At 36.0% G+C, this 25,257-nt stretch overlaps 1 protein-coding gene across 16 annotated transcripts in view; it reads right to left on the bottom strand.

Moving 5' to 3' along the window:
* Positions 1 to 25,257, bottom strand: part of RP1 (RP1 axonemal microtubule associated) — a 439,962-nt gene that overhangs the window by 189,217 nt on the left and 225,488 nt on the right. For 10 of the 16 annotated variants that reach the window (XM_070222217.1, XM_070222225.1, XM_070222220.1 and 7 more), the window contains 4 exons: positions 15,187 to 15,262; positions 14,239 to 14,315; positions 14,100 to 14,131; positions 13,797 to 13,926 (listed from right to left, as the gene is read on the bottom strand). In XM_070222217.1, coding sequence (XP_070078318.1) covers positions 13,797 to 13,926; positions 14,100 to 14,131; positions 14,239 to 14,315; positions 15,187 to 15,262 — 315 coding nt within the window. Of the gene's footprint in view, positions 1 to 6,670; positions 6,707 to 13,796; positions 13,927 to 14,099; positions 14,132 to 14,238; positions 14,316 to 15,186; positions 15,263 to 25,257 lie in introns of all 16 variants that reach the window. The other 6 variants (XM_070222218.1, XM_070222222.1, XM_070222214.1 and 3 more) reach the window with 1 other exon arrangement.

Below are 25,257 nucleotides of genomic sequence, written 5' to 3' on the forward strand. Positions count from 1 at the left end.
ACACACATAAGCTCAAAGTGAAGAGATGGAAAAAGATATTCCATGCAAATGGAAACCAAAAGGGAGTAAGGCCATTCATACTTACATCAAACAAAATGGACCTGAAGTCAAAAAATGTTACCAAAAAAACATTTCATTATATAATGATTAAGGGGTCAATTCATCAAAAGAACTTAATTATAAATATACATATGTGCACCCAATATCGGAGCAACTAAATATATCAAGCAAATACTGACATTTGAAGGGAGAAATAGACAACAATACAATAATAGTAGGAGGCATTGATACCCTACTTTCAACAATGGGCAGATCATCCGGATAAAAATCAATTATCAAATATTGGATTTGAACTATATTTAAGACCAAATGGACTTAACAGACACATACAGAACATTCCAGCCATCAGCAGCAGAACACACATTTTTCTCAACTGCACATGGAACATTCTCCAGGATAGATCACAGATTAGGTCACAAAAGAAGTTTTAGCAAATTTAAAACAATTGAAATCGTACTAAGTATCTTTTCCAACCAAAACGGAATGAAACCAGAACAAACACAGGAATGAAACTGGAAAATTCACAAATATGTGAAAATTAAGTAACACTTCCTTAACAACTAAGTGAAAGAAGAAATCAAAAGGGAAATCAAAATATATCTTGAAACAAATGAAAATGGAAACACAACATATCAAAACTTATGGGATGCAGCAAAAGCAGTTCTAAGAGGAAAGTTTACAGTGATAAATGCCTAAATTAAGAAAAAAGAAATATATCAAATACACAACCTAACTTTATACCTCAAAAAACTAGAAAAACAAGAACTGAGCCCAAAGTTATCAGAAGGAAGGAGATAAAGATCAGAGGAGAAATAAATGAAATAGAGAATAAAACAATAGAAAAGATCAACAAAACTAAGAGTTGGTTTTTTGAAAAGATAAACAAAATTGACAAATCTTTGGCTAGACTAACCAAGAAACAAGAGAGAAGACTCAAATAAAATTATAAATGAAGGAGGAGACATTACAATTGAAACCACAGATATACAAAGGATCATAAAAGACTACTATGAACAATTATACACCAATAAATTGAAAAACCTAGAAGAAATGGATAAGGTCCTAGAAACATACATCCTACCAAGACTGGATCATGAAGAAGCAGACAATCTGAACAAGTTAGGAACAACAGAACAAGTAAGAAAATTGAATCAATAATCAAGAACTTCTCAAAAAAGAAAAGCCCAGGACCAGATGGCTTCACAGGTAAAATTTACCAAACATTTAAAAAAAAATTTATGACTAATCCTTCTCAAACTCTTCCAAAAAATTGAAGAGGAGGGAACACTCCTAAATTCATTTTACTAGACAAGCATTACCCCAATACCAAAGCCAGATAAAGACATGGCAAGAATAGAAAACTACAGGCACTATAGTATCCCTCATGAATACAGATGCAAAAATTCTCAACAAAATACTATTAAACCAAATTCAAAGGCATATTAAGAGGATCATACATATGAGGAAGTGGGATTTACTCCTGAGATTCAATGATGGTTCAAAATACACAAATCAATAAATGTGATACATTATGTTAATAGAATGAAAGACAAAAATCATATGATTATTTCCATAGATGCAGAAAAAGCACTTGACAAAATTCAAAATCCTTTCATGAAAAAAACTCTCAACAAAGTGGGAATAAAAGAAACATTTCTTAACACAATAAAGGCCATATATGACAAGCCCACAGTTAACATCATCCTCAATGATGAAAGATTGAAAGTCTTTCCTCTAAGATCAGGAAGAATACAGGGTGTCCACTATCACCATTCCTATTCAACACAGTAATGGAAGTCCTCGTCTGAGCTATTAGGCAAGAAAAAGAAATAAAAGGCATCCAAATTAAAAAGAAAAAAGTAACACTGTCTCTATTTGCAGATGATATGATCTTATATATAGAAAATCCTAAAGTATCTATCAAAAGTTGTTAGAACTAATAAAGAAATTCAGTAAAGCTGAAAGATATAGAATCAACACACAAAAAAATCAATTGAGTTTCTATACACTAACAGTGAACTGCCTGAAAAAGAAATAAACAATCCCATTTATAATAGCATCAAAAACAATAAAATGTTAAGAATAAATTTAATCAAGAAAGTGAAAGAACTATACACCAAAAATTATAAGACTTTGATGAAAGTAATTAAAGACACAAATAAATAGATATCCTGTGTTCATGAATTGGAAGAGTTAACATTGTTAAAATGTCTATACTACCCAAAGCCATCAATAGATTCAACACAATCCCTATCAAAATTCCATTGACATTTTTCAGAGAAATAGAAAAAAATCCTAAAATTTGTATAGAACCACAAAAGACCCTGAATAGCCAAAGTAATCTTGAGAAAGAACAAAGAACAAAGTAATCTTGAGAAAGAACATCACAGTTCCTTATTTTAAACTACACTACAAAACTATAGCAATCAAAACAGTATGGTATTTGCATTAAAACAGACACATAAACCAATGGAAAAGAATAGACAGCCAAGAAATAAACCAACGCATATACAGTCAACTAATATTTCACAACGGGCAAAGGGTAGACTCTTCAGTAAACAGTGCTGGGAAACTGGATATCCACCTGCCAAAAAACAAAACTGAAACCCAAGCTTACATTACTCACAAAAAGTAACTTGAAATGGATTAAGGACTTAAACATAAGACCTGAAACCATAAAACTCCTTGAAGAACACTAGGACCATAGCTCCTTTACATCGGTCTTGGCAATTATCATTTGGATATGACACCAAAAGCACACGCAACAAAAGCAAAAATCAACAAATGGGACTACATCAAACAAAAAGCTCTTGTAGAGCAAAGGAACCAACCAACAAAATGAAAAGTCAACCTATCGAATGGCAGAAAATATTTGCAAACCATATATCTAATGAGTAGTTTATTTCCAAATTATAAAAGCAACTCATAATAGGAAAGAAACAAACAATCTGATTAAAACATAGGCAGAGCACTTGAAGAGATATTTTTCCAAAGACATACAAATGGCTAATGACAAGTTAATGAAAAGGTGCTCAACATCACTAGTCGTCAGGAAAATGCTAGTCAAAACCTCAATGAGATACTACCTCACACCTGTTAGAATAGCTATCATCAAAAAGACAAGAGATAACAAATGCTGGCAAGAATACAGAGGAAAGAGAACTCTGGTGCACTATTCGTGGGAAAGCAAATCGGTACAGCCACTACGGCAAACACTATGGGGATTCCTCAAAAAATTAAAAATAGAACTACCATATGATCCAGCAGTCCCACTTCTGGCTATATATCCAAAGGACATGAATCATTGTCTTGAAGAAATATATGCACTCCCATGTTCATTGCAGCATTGTTCACAACAGCCAGGAAATGGAAACAACCTAAGTGTATTGACAGATGAATGGACAAGAAACGGGATATATAGGTATAGACACAGATATATAGATATTGAGACATATATTAATATTATTCAATCACAAAAGAGAAGAAAATCCTGCCATTTGTGAAAACATGAATGGATTTTGAGGACCTTATGCTAAGTTAAGTCAGTCAGAGAAAGTCGAATATTGTATGATCTCATTTATATGTGGAATCAAAAAAAGAGCCAAACTCATAGAAAGAGAGAGTAGAATGGTGATTGCTAGGGCTGAGAGGTAGGGGAAATGAGGAGATGCTGGTCAAAGTATACAAACTTCGAGGTATAAGATGAATAAGTTCTGAGGATCTAATATACAGCATAGTGACAATTATTAACAATACTGTATTATATAGTTGAAAGTTGCTAAAAGATTAGATCTTAAACGTTATCACAACAAAAAAAATTGTAATTATACGAAGTCATGGATGTGTTAACTAACCTTATTGTGATAATCATTTTGTAATATATATGCTTATCAAATCATCGCATTGCATACCTAAACTTACACAATGTTATATGTCAATTATATCTCAATGAATCTGAGGCATAAAAAGTATAAAATCAGAAGCTGAAAATACTTCCCCTCTCCCCTCAAAATAGAAAGACTAACCTCATTGGAATGTAAACTCTAAGCAGGCACACCGATTTTTACCTTTTTGATTGCTGTAATATCTCCAGCATCTAGACTAGCATCTGGCACACATTAAATACTTAAATGTGTGTGTATGTACATTTAATGAATCTCTCCTGTGAAAAGGATTTATAATTTCTAAAAAAGAAATATTTAAGCAACATAAATTAACTTTAAATCCAATATGAAAAATTGTATTATGAATCCAGTAGATGCCAAACAGAAACGTAGTAGCACTTAACAGTTTTTAGCTTTTAAATCATTTTTAATAAAGTTCATAGTAAAATTAGAAATAGATTACTTCTCAGCACTCTAAAGGATACATATTTAAAAATCAATAACTACATCATATATAACATTAAGGGGGAACCTTCCTCCATGCCAGCTCTCATGCTCCCTTTCACTGCATACCAGGGAATAGAGGGCAACTCTGGTGACTTTGAAAGGAGCTAGGTATTTCAACTTAGGCTCTTCCTAGCCCCAGTGGGGCCACCTTTACAGAAGGTCTTTTCTCTGTGCTCTCTGTCACTGGTAAGGGACAGTCTCCATAAGGGAGCCTGGCATTGCCCAACACTGCCTATGCTTGGGTAGGTAATTTTGTCTCATTCTGGGGAGAGTTTGCAAGCTGAGATATCCCCCAAATCTCCACTTGACTCCATCAGTAATAAAGCCAAGATTTTGATTTCCATTTTCTGTGTTTTGTATCTCATTTCTTAATTGATTCTGTGCTTAGGAGGAGAAGAAAGTGATATTATTTATCAACTCCTCTTCAAATACACAACTCTTAATACACAACAAAGAAATTCCATTAAAATTAATTACAAATTGAGAATACCCCCACTATATCACCTCCTTAAGGATATTTTCCAGCGGAAAGGTGTTTGAAATCAAAATAACAGATGTAACTATTGGGAAGTAGTAGATAAATTTATTATATTTGTAAAACCTGAAAAAGCTCTTTAAATTAGAGTGCAGTAGAGTGGTAAGATTACAGATAAATACGTATCTAGACCAGTGCCTGACATATAGTAGGCACTTAATAAATATGGAATAAATTACATAAGAACTATAAATTTCTATATATTTCTATATAGATGTCATATTTATAATGGAAAAGGGTGTATTTACAATAGCAACCAAAAGCCTCAGAATAACACTAACAAGACAATGTACTACCTATGTGAAGGGAGAAAAATTTTAAATAATATATACTTTATATCTATATGCCTATATTCATTTATAGATATATATAAAGTCATGAATGAACAGATATAGGACAAATTCCTAAAGGAAAAGCCTGAATACTGGAAGACATCAATTTCTTCCAAGTTAATATATAGATTTAACGTAATTTTAACAAAATTTCCTTAAGGATTTCTTGTGGAATGATGAAATAATTTAAAGTCAATTTTTTAAAAAAATAAATATTATTTCTCTGATAAATATTTGGTGCTGTGGTGTAACTTTAAAATCCCGTCACTGTCTGAAATTTCAAAGCTCCCCACTGCCCCCGCTCAGGTGCGGCTGCTAGAAACTACGACTTGGAAGGAACAGGGGCATGGCCTGCTTTCTCTCTTCTGGCTTTCCTGTCTCTTTCACCTTCGTCCACCAGGTAAGGTTAGTAGGTGATTCACTGCTCACGTGAGTCACCATGGAGGCAAAACTGCAAGCCCTCCTCTGTTAGTCATTGTCATTTCTCCATCCAACAATGCATAAATTAAAATAGTGGCTCATGTGTGTGTCACACTAGATTAGCATTCTTGTAATACCATAAACAGCCTCCTGATATTGGGGAATCCTATCAAGACAAGGCCTTTTTGCACTGGGCAGTCATTTACAGTGGCCAGATGGTACCTACTTACATGTTCTATCTGTGCGTGGTCTAAGATCACTGGAAACTCAGGAATCCAGGCCTCAGATTCAATAGAAATTAGGGGCTCCAGTCAATCTCGGACCCTCCTGCTTTGCTTGCCTTCCTGTAGTCCTTCCCCATGATCTACTGTCTCCAGGTCCACTCTCTTTCCCTGCCATTCAACAAACAGCTAGCCTGGAAGAAGACACCAATGTAACACACAAAACAGCTAGCCATCTTCCACAAATTCAGACAGTAAGGACACAGCAGGTCCAACTGGATTTTGACAGTTTATTAGACACAGCACAGCAGGAGCAGCAGGTTCATATTGGTTCCCCTGACTCCTGAGTCCTATGTAGAGAGGGACTAGATAAATGCTGCATACAAAGTGGCTCTGGGTCATAGCCGAGGAACTGTAAGTTTTGGAAACCTCCAATCTTATTAGGGGCTGCTAGCAAACCTGCCCAATCTTTGCCCACAGGGAGATACTATCTTTATTATCTTAATCAGGAAACAAATGTTTTCTAGGAAGGAGACACTACTATCCTTGAAAGTCTTCAGGGAGGGAGGATGCGCTTTATCTTGGAACATCTTCTTATACAGACATTGTTGAAATGGCTGTAGATAGCTTTGCACAGGAGACCCAGATCATGCAGAAATGCGAGAGGTACAGAGAGAACTTTCTCCCAACATGTTCTCTTCAGGTACACACCTCCAAACTTCACGAGTAGTGCCGTTAACTTCCACTCTAGTAGGGAAAAGGGAAAGGACAAAGTGCTAGAGCTCTGTGCTCCCTAAAACCTACTCCAGCCCTAATGCCCTTTATATAAAACTTGTTCAAGTCATGATGTGAATTGTGGATTCCTGGCAGGAAGGGTTTACCTTACCATTTTATATCTTCCTGTTATACACATTCGTTTGTTTGTAATAAGCTCCATTCAAGCAGATTGCCAAATGAAATAATACCTTCGTGAGAAATGGAAAGAGTTGTTCCTTCCTCAAAACACTTTACTGGCTTTCTGTTAGAAAATTTTTAATAAACATATAAATTCATAAGAATTACAAATGTGAATTTTATCCCCACTGTTGTATGGTGTACGATGGCTCACTGCTATTTTTAAAAAGCATGGTAAAATAATATAACATAAAATTCACCATTTTAACCACTTTAAAGTGTACAATTCAGTGTTATGTAGTGCACTCATATTGTGCAACCAGTACCACTATCTAGTTCCAGAACATTGTAATCATCCCAAAAGAAAATCTGTACCCATTAAGCAGTCAATCTCCATTCCCTCCTCCTCTCCCCTCCAGCACCGGCTACTCTAATTTCTGTCTCTATGAATTTGCCTATTCTGAATATTTCAGATAAATGAACTCATACAATGTTTGATCTTTTGTGTCTGTCTTCTTTCACTTAGCACAATGTTTTCATGGTCCACCCATGTTGTAGCACATTATTCATTCCTTTTTATGGCTCAATAATATTCCATTGTATGAATACATCACATTTGTTCATACATTCATCAGTTGATGGAAATTTGGGTTGCTTCCATCTTTTGGCTATTGTAAATAGTGCTATGACATCCATGCACAAGCTTTTATTTTCGATTTTCTTGGATATGTACCTAGGAGTGTAATTTCTAGGTCACATGGTAACTCTTTAACTTATTGATGAACTGCCAAATCGTTTTCCAAAGCAGCTGAATCATTTTACACTTCCACCAGCAACGTATGAAGGTTCCAATTCTCCACATTATCACCAACACTTGCTATTTTCTGTTATTTTGATTATTGCCATACTAGTGGGTATGAAGTGGTACCTCATTGTGGTTTTGATTTGCACTTTCCTAATACTAATGACATTGAATGCTTTTTCATGTATTTGTTGGCCATTTGTATATCATCTTTGGATAAATGTCTATTTAAGTTCTTTGCCTATTTTTTTTTAAGATTTTATCTTTTTCCCTTTTTCTCCCCAAAGCTCCCCAGTACACAGTTGTACACTCTTAGCTGTGGGTCCTTCTAGTTGAGGCACGTGGGACGCCGCTTCAGCGTGGCCTGACGAGCAGTGCCATGTCCGTGTCCAAGATCCGAACCGACGAAACACTGGGCTGCCTGCAGCAGAGCGCGTGAACTTAACCACTCGCCACAGGGCCGACCCCTGCCTATTTTTTTTATTGAGTTGTTTCTCTTTTTGTTGTGGACTTTTAAGAGCTTTCTATGTAATTGAGATTCTAGATCTTTATCAGATATATGATTTATAAATATTTTCTCCCATTTTGTGGGTTACCCTGTCATCTCTTAATAGTATCCTTTGATGCACAAGTTTTTAATTTGATGATGTCCAATTTATCTATGTTTTTCTTTGTTGCCTGTGCTTTTGATGTCATATCTAAGAAATCACTGACTATTTCAAGGATGTGCAAATTTACAACTATGTTTTTTTAAGAGTTTTATAGTTTTAGCTCTTACACTTAGGTCTTTGGTTCATTTTGAGTTAAATTGTGTATATGGTATGAAGTAAGGGTCCAGTTTCATTCTTTTGCATTTGAATATCCAGTTGTCCCAGCACCATTTGTTGAAGAGACTATACTTTCCAAATTGAATGGTCTTGCCACCTTCATCAAAAATCAATTGACCATATATATACAGGTTTATTTCTAGACTCTTGATTCTATTTGCATTGTACATATTTAAAATTTTTTATATATTATGATGATTTGACATCTTAAAAGACCTTTCTTTTAGGTTGGGAGAGAGACTGTTCCTCCTGGGCTAGCCAACTCTTAGAGATAGCAAAAGGCCCTGCCTACAGCATATTTTTGATATGCAAACTAACTGATCCAGAGCCATACCTCCTCTTTCTGGCCCATGCATCCCAGGAGGCAACATTCCTCTGCCTTAATCATCCCAGGGTGAAGTATCAGGAAACTAGAGATCACCACTATGACCCAACCTTGCTGAAGTTACTGAAAGTAGCCAATTCTGTTCACCCTGCCCTGACTTGTCTTTCCTAGGGAAACTCCAATAAGTGCCATAGTCTAAGTGCTCCCTCCCTCCCGTCTTCTGTTGCCTAACCACCCCAGTGTTTTTTCATGTAGTCCTTCATGGCGTGCTGTGCCTCCTGGGTCTAGGACCTGTGAGTATAACGAACGCTGTTTTCCCAAGGCTCTCCTGTGTCTCCTCTGTGGCTGAACCTGACTGACTATCTCATAAAAAAATATAAAACACTATCCCATTGAACTATTTGTCTGTCTTTATGGCAGTACTGTAGTATTTTGATTACTGTAGCTTTGTAGTAATTTGTAAAATTAGGAAATGTGAGTCTTCCAACTTGGTTCTTCTTTTTCACTATTGTTTTGGCTATTTGGGGGTCCCCTGAATTCCATATGAAAATTAGGATTAATTTTTCCATTTTTTCAGAAAAGGCTATGGGATTTTGATGAGGATTGATTTGAATCTAGAGATCACTTTGAGGAGTACTACCATATTAACAATACTAAGTCTTCAATTCCATGAACAGGGGATGTTTTTCCACTTATTCAGGTCTTCTTTAATCTCTTTCAAAAATGTTTTATAGAGGCTGGCCTGGTTGCATGGTAGTTAAGTCTGCATGATCCACTTTGGCAGTCCTGTGTCCACAGGTTCAGATCCTGGGCACAGACCTTACACTGTTCATCAAGCCCCACTGTGCCAGCATCCCACATACAAAATAGAGGAAGATTGGCACAGATGTTAGCTCAGGGACAATCTTCCTCACACACACACACAAAAAATGTTTTATAGTTTTCAGTATAGAAGAATTACACTGAATATTCAGGACTACCCATTGCATCAATGCAGAATGTAGAATTGAATCAGCCATATAAGACAAAAGATGAGGATTCAGATTACAGATAGGAGAGACACTGCCATTTCCATTCCTGGCCATAACTTAGTGTGAAGGTAAGATGGAAGTCATCATAGAGTCCAGAATGAGAAAGTACTAAGAGTAGCTGTCTTACAGAACAGTGTCTAAACTACCATATTAGTGATCTATTGCTGTGTAAAATATTACTCCAAAACTTTAGTAGCTTAAAACATTTACTACCTTACAATTTCTGTAGGTCAGGAATTTGGGAACAACTTATCTAGATGACTCTGGGTCAAGGTCTCTTGTGAGTTTGCGCTCAAGTTGTTGGATGGGGCTGTCATCATCTGAAGTCTTGACTGGGGCTGGAGGATCCTCTCACAAGATGGCTCATTCACATGACTGTCGGTAAGAGGCTTCAGTTCCTTGCCATGCTGGCCTCTCCATAGGGCTGCTTGAATGCCCATATGACATGATGGTTGGCTTCCCCCAGAGTGAGTGATCCAAGAGAGAGTACAAGGAGAAACCTGTCATGTCTTTTATGATCTAGTCCCAAAAGTCACATACAGACACTTCCACCATATTCTATCTGTTAGAAGAAAATCACCTAATCCAGTCCATACTCAAGGAGAGAGGACTAGCCCCCACCTTTTGAAGTGGTCAGTGTCAAGTAATTTGTGGATATATTTTAAAACCTCCACACAGAAGAATTCAGTCACCTCTTCCATATGCTCTAATCTGACACAGCACCAAACAAACACTCCAAACACAAAAAACAAAACCTGGTACAACTATTTACATAGATCATTAGAGACAATACAGAGGACAATAATGACATATTAGAAACTTCTCATGATATGATATATTGTACATTTTTAAATGCATGCTTAATCCTTTTAAGAATATAAGAAATAAATCTGAATTTAGATTATGAAATTTTTCTTCTTGAAAGAAGATTACCATATGTGGGGAAATCTGTGCATCTATATTTTATGGTAAATCTTTTGAAATTTCAGGGGATGAGAAGTTCGTGAAAGTGGTCTCGACACAAAGTAGCCATCAATGGTTTAAGTGTTTTAAAAGTAGTATTAAAAACTGAATTGCTTTGGTTGTCTGGTCCTTCCTTCTAGTTCTAGGATCCCACACTGGAGACAAGAAGACTTGATTGTGATAGTCATTGTCAATGTTGGTACAGGATTATTTTTAAAACCGAAGACCTGGGGCTGGCTCTGTGGCCAAGTGGTTAAGTTCACGCACTCCACTTCAGTGGCCCAGGGTTTTGCTGGTTTGGATCCTGGGCACGGACATGGCACCACGCATCAAGCCACGCTGAGGTGGTGTCCCACATAGCACAACCAGAAGGACCTACAACTAGACTATACAACTATGTACAGGGGGCTTTGGAGAGAAGAAGAAGAAAAAAAAGGAAGATTGACAACAGATGTTAGCTTAGGTGCCAATCTTTAAAAAACAAAAACAAAAACCTAAGCATTTATGATCATAAAACGAAGCTCCTTGTGGTTGGTATTTCAAAGATATTCTCATGCTGTGTATCTGCTTTTAGGTTCAGATTGCCAAAAAATGGTTCAGTAGCACTCAGAGAAGTGAGTGCAGTGTGAGTGCAGAAATAGCTAAATTCACAACCGGTTTGATAACTAAATAGAAAGACTGGTACATGGTGATAAAAACAACATTGTTTTGTGGAGTGAAAGTTATAAGCCAATATATCTCAGAGACATGTTCTTAAAATATTTTCCTGAAAAGACGTTCACGGGTCAGTATTGTTCATCACAACACTTTCCAGGCAAGTGAAAACTGATTCATGAGTGTGAATTTATGGGACACTGAGCATAACACCAGGAAATAATGCTGCAAGTAATTATCACACATAAAAGATCTCCTGTTACAAAAATGTCAGTTACATCAAGGAAAATTACTCATATTATCCTGCACCTGCCTTTTTTTAGGACTGCTCATTCTACATTATATATTATAGGACTAGCATATTAAGATGCTAGAAACACTAATGGGTAAAAAGTTTCTCTATTTTCATCATCTACTAGTTAGTTTGCTCTACACAGGGACCCACATGCCTGGCAGTTGGTATTGGCTGCAGGTCAGGAATCCAGCTGGGGCTGTCAGTGCCATTAGTTCTTTCCCTGGGGACCTCACTGCAGGGCTATTTGGGCTTTCTCATAGCATGAGGGCTGGCTTCCAAGAAGGATTAATCCAAGAAGTGAAGGTAGAAGATGCAAATCTGGAAAGTTACAGCATTGCTTTATCTGCATTCTGTCAATCAAAACACATAGAAAGTGCTGACCCAGCAAGGGGTAAGGAAATCAACTCCACTTCTTGATGTGGGAGTGGCAAGTTTATAACTAACTGGTGGGATGAGTATTCGAAGACAGTTGTCCCTCCATCTGTAGTGTTCCTGCATGGTCCAGTCCCTCTAAATGAAGGTGTTTACAAAATATTTGCATGAAGAAACATTCCAGCATAGTAAAGCTTAGAGCTCTCTCTCTCTCTCTCTGGAGATGCCCCAGAGGGTAAAGGCAAAGACCTTTCCTTCTCTTCCCTAGAGAAGATTCACCTAGATTCCGGAATAAAGACAAATTCTGTCTCTCCTCTAACTCTGGAAGGAAGGATGAGCAACCCTATATAGGATCAGAGTCTCCTAATTTGGGAATTTCTCTCCTTTAATGCACTCAACCACATATGTTGGTACCATCAAGCCCTCATCTCATGATACTGTGGGATTGTGGCTGGAAAACTGACACAAGATGTTGCTCTGGCTGCTGCATTTGCTGTGAGAAATAAATGGTCTTGGTCTTTGACTCAGTGCTCTCACGTTTTTTGCAAATAGGGTAAAACTTAGATCCTTCATAGTTTCTGATTTAACAGTAGGAGATATTTTTCCAATCACACTTGGAAATACAATCTACTATATTCAAGAACGAAAAAGAGCATCAGCAGCAGGGACCCCAAGGAACAGGATATGAAAGGTCATCTTGACTGATCTAAGTGGATAAGTGATCCCAAGGTGAAACAAATGTCTGAGGAATAGACCAATTTTGGAAACAGAAGCTACTACGAAGTATCCTTAAGACTCCCACATATTTTCACAGAGGAGAAAATTGGATTATTTTCTAGGATCTCTAATACGAGGTGGAGGAGGTTACATTTTGAGGAACTGCCATAGGTTAGTATCCCCAGCACATCTGCTGACTATTTGAACAGCACAATTTCTAAACGTACAGCAAAGTTACATTCATAAGATTCAGCAGGCAAATTTTGTTTAAATAGTGAAGGTCTTAATTTCAAGAAGAGTTGGAGGTTTTGGGTTTACAGTCAAAGATCCACCATATCAATTTACTCCTTCTTCATCAATTCTATGGTCATAGCTTCATGACATGCTGATATTAAACATCAAAGTTAGTTTTTCTTTGCCTAGTTTTTCCTCATAACTTTATTATGATATTAGCTACAAACAACCATTATTAGAATTGTCTATGCTTGTCTTCCTCAATAGATTATGAATCTCTGGAATTCAGGATAATGTCTTAGTTATTTCTGTGGCCTTCAAATGATTTAACATGGTGTTTTGAACAGAGTAGGCATTTGATATTTAGTAGAACCAACTTAATTCCTTAAATGGCCATTGTATTTAACAGCTACAAAGGTTGCTTTTTATGAACAGTCAATGTTAACTGCCTAAATCTTATTCTTCAATTAAGTAATAACAAATATGAGTTTTTTCATGGAGTACTATTCTGCATAATGACATTGTCTGCCCAGATTTAAAGCTTGTCATCTATTGATCATCTGCATTAATGCAGAGAGTGAATTATTTAAATAGCCTAATACTGGTGTAAAGCCATCTGAAAAAGAAGCAGCAAAACTATAAATTAAACTACGTCTAGAAACCCACCCTTCTCCAGCTTCCAAACCTGCCATAGCCACCACATGCTTTGGCCAAGGATTTTACCATATTTGTCTGTCTTCTTTCCAACTGCGTCAACTGTGCCATTTGGATGCAGACGGACAAATCCTCCAGTAAGCCTGTTGTAGAACTGAAGAGTGTTTCCTTTCATAAACTTCCAGCTTTCTGCAGCCCACTAAACAGAGAAACCAAACAAAGCAAACAAAAAACACCAACATGAGAAGATAAAGAGAAGAAATTACTAAGAAATACTCCTTAATAAACACTATATACTGTTTTGTTTTAATACATCAAATTGCTATTTAAACATTTGTACGAAATAATTTAAGCCCCAAAATAAATTCTTACTGTTTCTTTTCTATTAAATTCTAGCTTCTGCCCTGAGGATAGAAAAGAGAAGACCGTTAATTTCAACAGTGTCATACTTTCCTCAACAGAAAATTCATAAAACAGAATTTTCTAAGACAGGTGTGTACATGACACTCACTTGCAGAGATGATATTGTAGTCCCTGGCATACAGTTCTCTGACAATTTTACCATCATCTTCCCCTTGATCCAGCCATCTGCAGAAAGAAAAGTGTATTGATTAAATTCTGGCTTTATATTTACACTAACGACAGGCAATTATCTAGCCGTTAGAAATAATGGATAATGGGAATTGGAAAAAGCCATGGTTATCCAGTTGGTAAAAGCAGAGAAGTAGAAAATAAAAAAGGAAATGTAAAAAATGACTACTAGAGTGCAAGGGAGGTAGGAGAAGCTGCACTCAAGTAAGGATGAAACATGTTTTTCTCTAATCCACAGGTGAGTTACTCAATCAGTTAGCCTACCAAGGTCACAGATCTTACATCTACTAGACCAATTATTTTATCCTGTTCATTGGCCACTAACTACAATTCAAATTATAGTGAGTTTTTTCATAAATGGCTATTATTGGTTCCATGGGGAAAGAGGAAAGAGAGTGTTGAAAGAAAGAACAAATCTATCACCACTATTGAGAAAATAACTCAAAAATCAAGACCTAGTGACAGTGGGTCAGCAATGTCATTGTTGTATAAAAGCCACATGCAACATTTATTTTGTATATTTATTATTTGTGAACCTAATTTGGGACCTGGTCAAAGGGAATAACTTTTCTTGACAGAAATTTTCATTCTCCTTACTGATATGTAAAGAGAAATCATATTTTAAAAATCTACCTTAATTTATCGAGAAAGACTTAAATTTGTTTCACCAGGAATGATCATAAACATAACGGATATCTGTCTAAATAGAAGAGGCAGCCTCTAAAATCAATGTTCACAAAAGTTTCCCAACAAAGGACAAATTACCAGGAATAAGTGAACAAGCTATCCAGGTCTCTAACGTACATGAACCTTGAGAAACTGAATAATATGAAATTACTTTGTTCAATGTAAAAGCACACCTACAAACCTGTGACAAAAGAAGGTGTATTCACGGTTTGTTGTGGGATCCTTGACTACAACATCTTCAAGAAACCATCCATTTCCTAAACACAAATTAGGGAAAGAAAAATGTAGTGTGAATATGTATGGTTTAGGTATTACTTGAAGTTTTGAGAAAGATGTTCTAGCTTCCAACATACATAAAGGCTTTGTACACCTTTAAGTTTTAATACTTCAATTAAAGCAAGATATAAGGGAAGCAAGCTGTAAGAAGCATTTAAACATATTTCTTATACATGCAACAAAAGCACAGCATATTTTAAGACTTTATATTTCATGATATCTACTTCAATATGATTTTCTAAACAGCTGAAAATAGAAAAATTCCGTAGTTGGTCTTGATTTCATAAACTGCACTTATAATCCTTGACCTAACATCTTCCAAAGAATACATCTGATAAGTTAACAATACTTTCTATTTCCAAAACATATACATAGAAAGTTATTAAAGCTCAAATTTGGATGAAGTCTACATAAACAAAATATATGTTTTGATAAGCTAAAAATGAAGTCATTCAGAAACTCTGTCCAAGCACACAGACTGAGCTGATACACATGAAGATAGTAACCTGTTTTTAAATGTTTAATTTTATATTAATTTGCAAAGTAGAATTGGTTAAAATACAACTTAAAATACAACTTAACTTATAGATAAGATGGAATATTTACCTCGTCACAGGGGTATAATCTACACAAAGAGCCAGCTCAAAATATATCCTCTTCTAATTAAAACTCCCTCAGTTGATGAGTTAATACTTAGCTATACGATAAAATTCTTTAACAAAGCATACAAGGGTCTTCATTGCCTGGTCTCTGCTTACTCTCCAACTTCAACCCTCATCTCATACTCCTATCACTGAGCTGTGCCAAACTCCTCATAGATCCCTAGTTCAGTGGTTCTCAGATTTTAGCTTGTATCAGAACCACAGCAGGGATTATGAAACACAGAGCACTGAACCCTTCACCGAGTTTCTGATTCAGTAGGCCTGGAATAGGCAATCTAAGGTGACTGACTGTCACAGTTTGCCACAAACAGAGGAGTTTTTCAGAAGGCAAGATTTTCAGTACTAATACCAGGGCAGGCCTAGGCAAACCAGAATGGTTTGTCATCCCAGAAAAGATTGCAAGAATTGAATTTTCAACAAGATCCCAAGCAATGCTGATGATCCAGGAACCACATTTTGAAAACCACTGCCACAGATGATTAACATTCATGATTCTATGCCTTTACATATGCTGTTCCCTATGCCTGGAATGTCATCCTCCAAAATGCTTTCTTTCATTTCATTTTTAAGTGCTACCAACAACAACAAAAAAAGAATTCCTTGACTCATTTAAGGAAAAATAAAATATTACCAGAACTCTGAAATGGATTGAGAACTACTGAAGAGTCTATAAAGAAAACTTTTGGAGGTAATGAGAATATTGATTTAAAAAATACTTTGTGGGGCTGGCTCCATGGCCAGGTGGTTAAGTTTGCGTGCTCCGCTGCAGGCGGCCCAGTGTTTCGTTGGTTCGAACCCTGGGCGCGGACATGGCACTGCTCATCAAGCCACACTGAGGCGGCGTCCCACATGCCACAACTAGAAGGACCCACAACGAAGAATATACAACTATGTACTGGGGGGCTTTGGAGAGAAAAAGGAAAAAAATAAAAAAATAAAATCTTTCAAAAAATACTTTGTAAGTCAATTGGTTTAATTAGTAATTCATTTAAAAGTATTTATATAAAAAATATATTATCTACATTTTTTAACTTGCTTTTCTCATAAGTTGGGAAGACCCAGGACTGGATTTAGAACTAGAAAAGATGAAGTTCTAAGGCAAAGCCAGGCTGTCCCTGGAGAAATTAGGCAGGAAGAACAGGAATTAAAGGGTTTATATAAAGTTCTATTGGAATGTGCTGATTTCTTACGAATACGTGTAATAAGTAGTTTGTATTATTCAAAATATTATTTGCCACTTAAAATAATTATTCATTTTCTATTGGACTGGATTTAAACAAATGGACAAAAAAGGTATTGAAACCATGTATTATTCCAGCGTCTGCCAAAAAAAAAAGAAATCAGTTAGCTTGGTCTATACATTTTCAATCTTTTTTTATGCCTATACATAGAATGCCCAAATGTATTCAGATCTGGGCCCTATTGTGTAAAGAGTTGGTGTCCTGCTGTAGTAAAGACAAGGCTATACACTCACTACACTGTTTCCTCTTTCCGCTTACACAAGAAGACTACATTTCTCAGCTTCTCCTGAAATTAAGCAGAGGGACATATGACTCATTTCTTGCCAATGGAACGTAAACAAAAATGATATAAGTCACTTGCAGACCCAGCCTTTAAACACGTCCCCCACAATCCTCTAGCCAACTCCACTTTCTGTGGTGACCTTGGAAGCTAGCATGGCCACACACTGGACAGGGCCTGCCTCTTGATTCACTGCTTGAAGAATAGCTGCCTGGAAGACTTTTCAACTCACATCAGACTATTGTGTGAAAAACAAATAAATGTGCTGTGTAAAGCCCTTGGATTGGGGGCTAGTTTGTGAGTATTAGTGAGTACAGAAGCTAGTAAGTATTAATTACCCAAATCATACATGTGCTTTGTTCATGAGCATTTCCCCATTTTTCTTAAAGATCTTTGACAACATGATTTTTAAAGTCGCATGATATTTCAGTGTATGGATGTACCATATAAATATATTTCCTATTGCAAGATATAGAATTTTGCTATTATATATAATATAGTCGCAATTTTGAGCATATTATTTATATTTCTCAATATTTTTGGATAGCTTTCTAGAAATGGATTACTGAGTCAAATTAAGTATTATTGTCAAACAATATTTAGTAACATTAGTCATGGAATACTGCATTATTTGTCCATAATTCTTTCTCCCCTACCCTTACCCCAATGACTTTGGTCTTGGCCATTAGATTTGATCTAGCCAGTGAAACGTGGATAAAAATGACCACAAGCCTTGTTCTAACTAAGGTCTTTGTCCATGAGAAGAGCATGCCTCAGGTAGCATTGCTCATTCTGGATAGAGTGGTGTAGACATGACGCCACATCAGGGCCAGGAACCCAGCAAAGTCCAGCCAAGAATAGTCAAGTTAGGCCAAGATCAGCCAAAAGCTGATGTAGACATGAAATAAATATTGTAATTCACTGAGATTTAGAGGTTCTTTTCTATATATTATAGTAGCCTTGTGAATTTTCTAATCAAAACTTGATAAGAAGAAAACAATTTTAAATACTGTATTTCTTTGAATAATACTAAAGATTTACTTTTCTGGCCATTTTTCCCAAGTTCTTTATATGTCAACTGATTTTTTTAATATATCCTTCACATTTTGGATATAATATTATGAGACTCTGAGTCCTATTTAATCTTCTTTTTAGAGGAAGATGTTTTAGATGGAGCATAAGCTGTGTGTGTGTGTACACAAGCAACTTCTGACACCACCCAGGCAGAAGCGGGGCACTCACTCACTGCAGATAGCTGAGTGGGAGTTCACCTCATCCTCTTGCTCACTGATACCTTCCTCACAAAAGTAAGGTATTTACAGTGCCTGACTGTCTCAGAGCAAGGGAATCAACTCCCTAGTGTGCCCGTCTGCTTCCAGAGATGGGGCAGGCAGGGACTGAATCTCACCCCTTTCTGTTGTAGGGTGAGGGCAGAAGCTCAGCTCCCTACTAGGCCCTGTCACAAAGGGGAGGGGAGTAAGGCTATAGAGTGCCAACTAGCCTCACCTCCTCTACTTCACTCAGCCTTGTTGATGCTGGGTAGGAGTAGAAGCTCAGATTTCCCTTGGGCCTCACTGATGACCAAGGCACAGAGGAAGTATAACCTCAACTACTCCACCTTGTCCCACCTCGTTCCACCTTCTGATGCTAAGTAGGGGTGGACACTCAGCCTCCAATGGGACTCACTGACACCAGGGATGGCGAAATAGTGGAGTGCTGACTAGTCACAGCTTGCATTGCTCTATTCATTCTCCTTGTTGCCAGCTGATAACAGGTGCTCAGCTGCTCACTGAGTCCTGCTGACATGGGTGTGGTGAAGTGAAGCCTAGAGCATCTTTGCCTTTTCCAGCTTCTAATGGCTTGTGGTCCTTTCTTCTTCAAAGCCAGGAGATAGCACCTTTAAATCTCTCACCTCTGTTTCCATTGCCATATTCTCTTCTCTGACTTTGACTCTCTTACCTCCCTCTTATAATGATCCTTGTGATTACCTTGAGCCTACCTAGATAACCTAGGATAATCTCCTCATCTCAAGATCCTTAACTTAATGACAGCTACAAAGTCAATTTTTCCATGTAAGATAACATTCACAGTTCCAGAGATCAGTACATGAATATCTTTTGGGGGCCATTTTCCAGCCTACCACATAGGAAAATTTCAACTTGATAAAGTTGAAATTACAAAAAACCTACAGCTAATTTTATACTTAACAGTGAAAAACTGTACACTTTCCACTATAATAAGAAACAATGCAAATATTTCCCCCTCACCATTCTTATTCAATATAGTACAGTCATGCATTGCTTAATGATGAGGACACGTTATGAGAAATGCATCATTAGGCAATTCTGTCCTTGTGTGAACATCAGCAGGTGTACTAAAGGGGAACAAAATCTGCCACCCCAAAACGTGTCTCTTTAAGATAAGAATTATTTTAGGCTGATTATTTTTAAGAAAGAAAAGAGTCAGAAAGTTTTCCTTGTTACCTCCCCATTAACTGCCTAAAAGAATTCAGATTAAAAAAAAAAACTAGTCTCAGGAAGCAAGCTATCACCTTAGTATAACATGAATGAGGTGGTAGACAGGGAGGAACCAAGAAAAGCCTGTTTGTTGGGCTCCCCTCTGTGTTCTTTGTTTCCAGGTGGCCAAACACACACTTGTTTTCCATAAGTTTGCTCCTTTTCACTTACCTGTGAATTGCCTTCCTTCCCTTGGAAGTCTTTGACTTTCCCCACTCCCAACATCTCCTTTGTCTTTAGCTAAGACTGGTATTTAAGGTGAGGGCTTTGGCCATTTTGGTGAGTTACTCAGTTTTCCTGGGTTTCTCTCACATATACATTTTATCAAACTTTTGCTTTTTTTTCTCCTGTTAATCTGTCTCATGCCAATTTAATTCTTAGACCAGCCGGAAGAACCTAGAAGGGCAGAGGAAAATTTCTTCCTCCCCTACAGTACTTACACAAACCTAGATGGCATAGCCTACTATATACCCAGGCTATATGGTACTAATCTTATGGGACCATCATTGTACATGTGGTCCATCATTGACGAAAACATCATTATGCAGTGCATGACTGTACTAGAAGTTCCAACCACTGTGATAAGGGAAGAAAAATAAATAAAGGGCAAGAAAGATGGGAAAGAAAAAAATAAAACTCTTCCTATTTGCAAATGACATGATTGTCTACAGAGAAACTCCCAAAGAATCTACAAAAAAACCTCCCAAAACCAAAAACTGAGTTGAGTAAGGTCTCAGATACAAGACAAATCACTACACAAAAATAAACCACATTTCCATATGCTAACAATGGACATGTGAAAACTGAAATTTAAACCACAATACCACTTACAATTATGTTAGAGATTAAATATTTACATATAAATGTAACAAAATGTGCAGAATCTATATACTGAAAATTATAAAATGCTAAGGAAAGAAATCAAAGAAGACATAAACAAATGGAGAGACATACTATGTTTATGGATTGGAAGCCCCAACATAGTAAAGACATCAATTCTCCCCAATAGGTTTGATAGTGATGCAATTCCAACAAAATCACAGTAAGTTTTATTATAGATATGGGCAACCTTTTCTAAAATTTATATAGAGAAAAACAGGCCTTAAAATAGCTAAAACAATCTTGACAAATATTAAAATAGGAGTAATCAGTGTACCTGATGTTAATACTACCAAATAGCTATCAAATCAGTCTGTTATTGGCAGGATAGACACATAGATCAGTGGAACAGAATAGAGAACCCAGAAATAATCCCACATAAATATACCCAACTGATTTCTGAAAAAGGGGTAAAAGCAGTTCAGTGGAGGAAGAATAGACTTTTCAACAAACGGTGTTGGAGTAATCAGACATTCATAGATTAAAAAAATTAACTTCAACCTACACCTCACACTTTATACAAAAACTAACTCAAAAGAAATCACAAAATTAAATGCAAAACTATAAAACTTTGAGAAAAAAGATAGGAAAAAGAATCTTTACGATCTAGGGCTAGGAAAAGAGTTCTTAGACTTAACCCCAAAAGTACAATCCCTAAAGAGAAAAATTAATAAAAACTAAAAATTTTGCTCTGCAAAAGATCCTGTTAAGAGGATGGAATGAGAAGCTACAGACCGGGAAGAAATATTTGCATGCCATATATCCAACAAAAGAGTAGTATCTATAATATGAAAAGAATTCTTAAATCTTAACATTTAAAAAAAAATCCATTATAAAAAAGGCAAAGAACATAAAAAGACATTTCCCTGGAGAGGATATAGAGATGGCAAATAAACACATGAAAATATGTTCAACATCATTATCTTTATAGAAATGCAAATTAACATCAAAATGAGAAATCACTACACACCCATCAGAATGGCAAAAAAAGCATAACAAAACACCAAATGCTGACATGGATGCTGAGAAAATGGATCACACATACATTGTTGGTGTGAATATAAAACGGTATTGTCACTGTGAAAAAGTTTGGCAATTTTTTGTAAACCTAAACATGCAACTACCATACGACACATCAATTGCATTCTTGGGCATTATTCCCAGAGAAAAGAAAACATGTTCACATAAAACTCTGTACACAAATGTTCATGGCAGCTTTATTCGTCATAGTCCCAAACTGGGAACGATCCAAATGTCCTTCAATAGGTGAATGGCTAAACAAACTGAGGGAATCCATACCATGGAATATTACTCAGTAATAGAAAGGAACAAACTACTGACACACATTACAACTTGAATGAATCTCTAGGAAATTATACAGAGTGAAAAAAAACATTCCCAACAAATTACATAATTTGTAATTGATTTCATTTATATAACTGTCTTGAAATGAGAAAATTATAGGTACATAGTACAGATTAGTGGTTGCAAGGGGTTAAGAACAGGGGATTGAGGAAGGAATAAAGGAAAGAAAGTGGATGTGGCTATAAAAGGGGGACATGATAGATCATTGTAGTGATGGTACTCTTTTGTGTCTTGATTGTATAGACATCAATATCCTGGTAGTGATATTGTGGTATCCCTTTGCAAGAGGTTAACATTGGGGAGAAGTGGGTAAAGGATACAGAGAATCTATCTGAATTACTTTGTATAACTGCATGTGAATCTACAATTATCTGCAAATAAAAAAATTAATTAAAACATAGCTTATCATTAAGTTTTTAAATTTTTATTACTCATTTTTGGTCTTTTTGAATTGCTTTTTTAATATCCATTGCTCATTTTTCTATTAAATCCACTTAAAATCTGGTTCAGATCACATTCTGTGCCAGATTTAGCTATCATTGTGATGTGAACTAAACTATACTTAAAAATTATCATCTTAATGCATTTTAATGTGAGTCTTCCTTGTTAATCTTTTTCAAAATGTTATAGCCTATTTTATCCTTTTAATTTTTCCAGATAAATAACATAATTTTAACAGCTTTATTGTGAAATAATAGTTGACGAAGTTCACCTATTTAAACGGGATCAGTGGTTTGTAGCACATTCCCAGAGATTTGCAACTATCATCGTAACTCATATTCAGTATATTTTCACTATGTCAAACAGAAACCTTGTACCTATTCACATTCATTCCCAACCGCCACCCTCCTCCTCTCTCCCAAATTTAGGCAACCACTAATCTACTTCCTGATTTTGATAGATTTGCCTATTCTGGAGATTTCATATAAATGGAATCACACAATATGTGGTCTTTTGTGACTAGTTTATTTCACTTAGTGATAGAAAAAGGAAGTCAGCTGTCTCAGGACATACCTTTAGGTTAATTGCATTACCCTATATTTCAGCTTTTCTCTCCTCTGAGTATCTGATGACTCTTATCAAAATTAGTAGGTACATCTATGCATTATTACCACCACCTCTTTCCAATTCTCTTATCATTTCCTCACTTGTGATAACTCAAATGATTTCAGAGTGACCAACAATCTTTCTATAAAGAAACCACTGAAGCAGATTCACTACACTATAGTCTTAGATATTAGGTAAAATGAATCTCACAGCAGATTGATTTGCTCAACCAAATGGACAGATCTGGGTGCAATTTGGTTAATCGAAATTCTAAAGTCCATTTACTGCTGATTCACCACAGGCATAGGCAGCTAGGACCTAAACCTAATACATGGAAGCACAAAGCTTTCACCTCTCTCACCAAAAAAAACAGTACTGTTGGAGTATCACAAACGAGAACTGGATTACACAGCCAGATCACTGCTAAATAAATCATTAGGGAACAATATGTTCACTGAATCTGAAAGAGGGACAGAACCTATAAACAAAACTTTCTTTGCTAGAACCTCCTATTACTTCTCAATATGGCTTTCAGACAAGACCAGTCTAATAATTCACATGGGTATGTATTTTTTATTGTTGATGCCAATTATATATCTTATACTTTTTGTTGCTACTCTGAATAAGATCTTTTATATCTCGTATTTTCTATATAAGAAAAACAGCCTCCAGTTACTGTAAATTGATTTAACTTGTCACTTTATAAATTCTCTTATTTCTTCTATTCATTTTTCAGTTAATCCTCCTTGCATTTGAATAGACATTTATATCACCCATAAGCAATAACATTATCTTCTACTTTCCAAACTTTTAACAGTTTTAAAAAGCATTTATAATGCTTTCCAAAGAATGACTATATTCATAATGAGAAAATTCTTGTAGTTCTAATTTTAATGAATTTCATTGTTTATTAAGTGGTTGTCGAGTTAAATTATTTAAAAATAATTTTAAATAAATACTTTTTCTGTTTCAGAATTTTGAAAGAATTTTTAATAATAGTATTATTTGACTGCTAACAAATAATTTTTCTGCTTCAACCTTCTGAGGCGATGTATTTTATTAACAGATTTCCTAATACTGAACTATCCTTCAATTTCTTGGCATGAACCCTACTTAGTTGTTATATATTATTCCTTGATTATACTTCTTGATTCACTTTGTACACATTTAACTTAGGATAAATGTACATACATTTATCAGTGAGGCTGATCTACAGCTGTTCTTCTGGAGAATGAAGACTATGGGATACACAACATCATGCCAGCAACCGTGGGAACCCTCAGGAGTCACACAACATCAATTTTATTTGAATATTTGGGGTAGAAGAAAATGAGAAATTTTACTGTCAAGTTAAAATGTTGTCTTAGTCTTCTTGGGCTGCTATAACAAAATACCACAGACTAGGTAGCTTATAAACAACAGAAATTTACTTCTCATAGTTCTGGGGGCTGGGTAATCCAAGAGAAGGGCTCCAGCATGGTCACCTTCTGATGAGGTCTCTCTTCCTGGTTCATAGCCAGCACCTCCTCGCTGTGTCCTCACAAGATGGAAGGGATTAGGGATCTCTCTGGAGCCTCTTTTATAAGAGCACTAAGCCCATAACATTGCATTCAGCGTTAGGATTTCACTACGTAAATTTGGGGGCGACACAAACATTCAGACCATAGCAAATATTTTTAAACAAATGTGGAAATATTATCAAATAAAATTGTTTGCTTGAATTTTTCAATATAAACTATGAGTTGCTAAACAGAAAGATAACTCCTTTGTAATAGGTCCTCTGAGGCCCATAGTAGTTCTTGTTCACACTGGAAACATATGAGAGGACAAAGCGAAAAGCACTAAATCATAGTTCTATATTTTTGTACATTTTCAAGTTTTGGTATCATTGAGTCTATTTAAAAGCTTTCAAATTCCATAGTCTGGAACATTCTATATAGAATTAGAAATGTATGCTTTTTGGACATTTCAGAGAAAATGTTCATA

The sequence above is a fragment of the Equus caballus genome, chromosome 9 (genome assembly GCF_041296265.1).
Source record: "Equus caballus isolate H_3958 breed thoroughbred chromosome 9, TB-T2T, whole genome shotgun sequence".
Taxonomy (NCBI): Eukaryota; Metazoa; Chordata; class Mammalia; order Perissodactyla; family Equidae; genus Equus; species Equus caballus.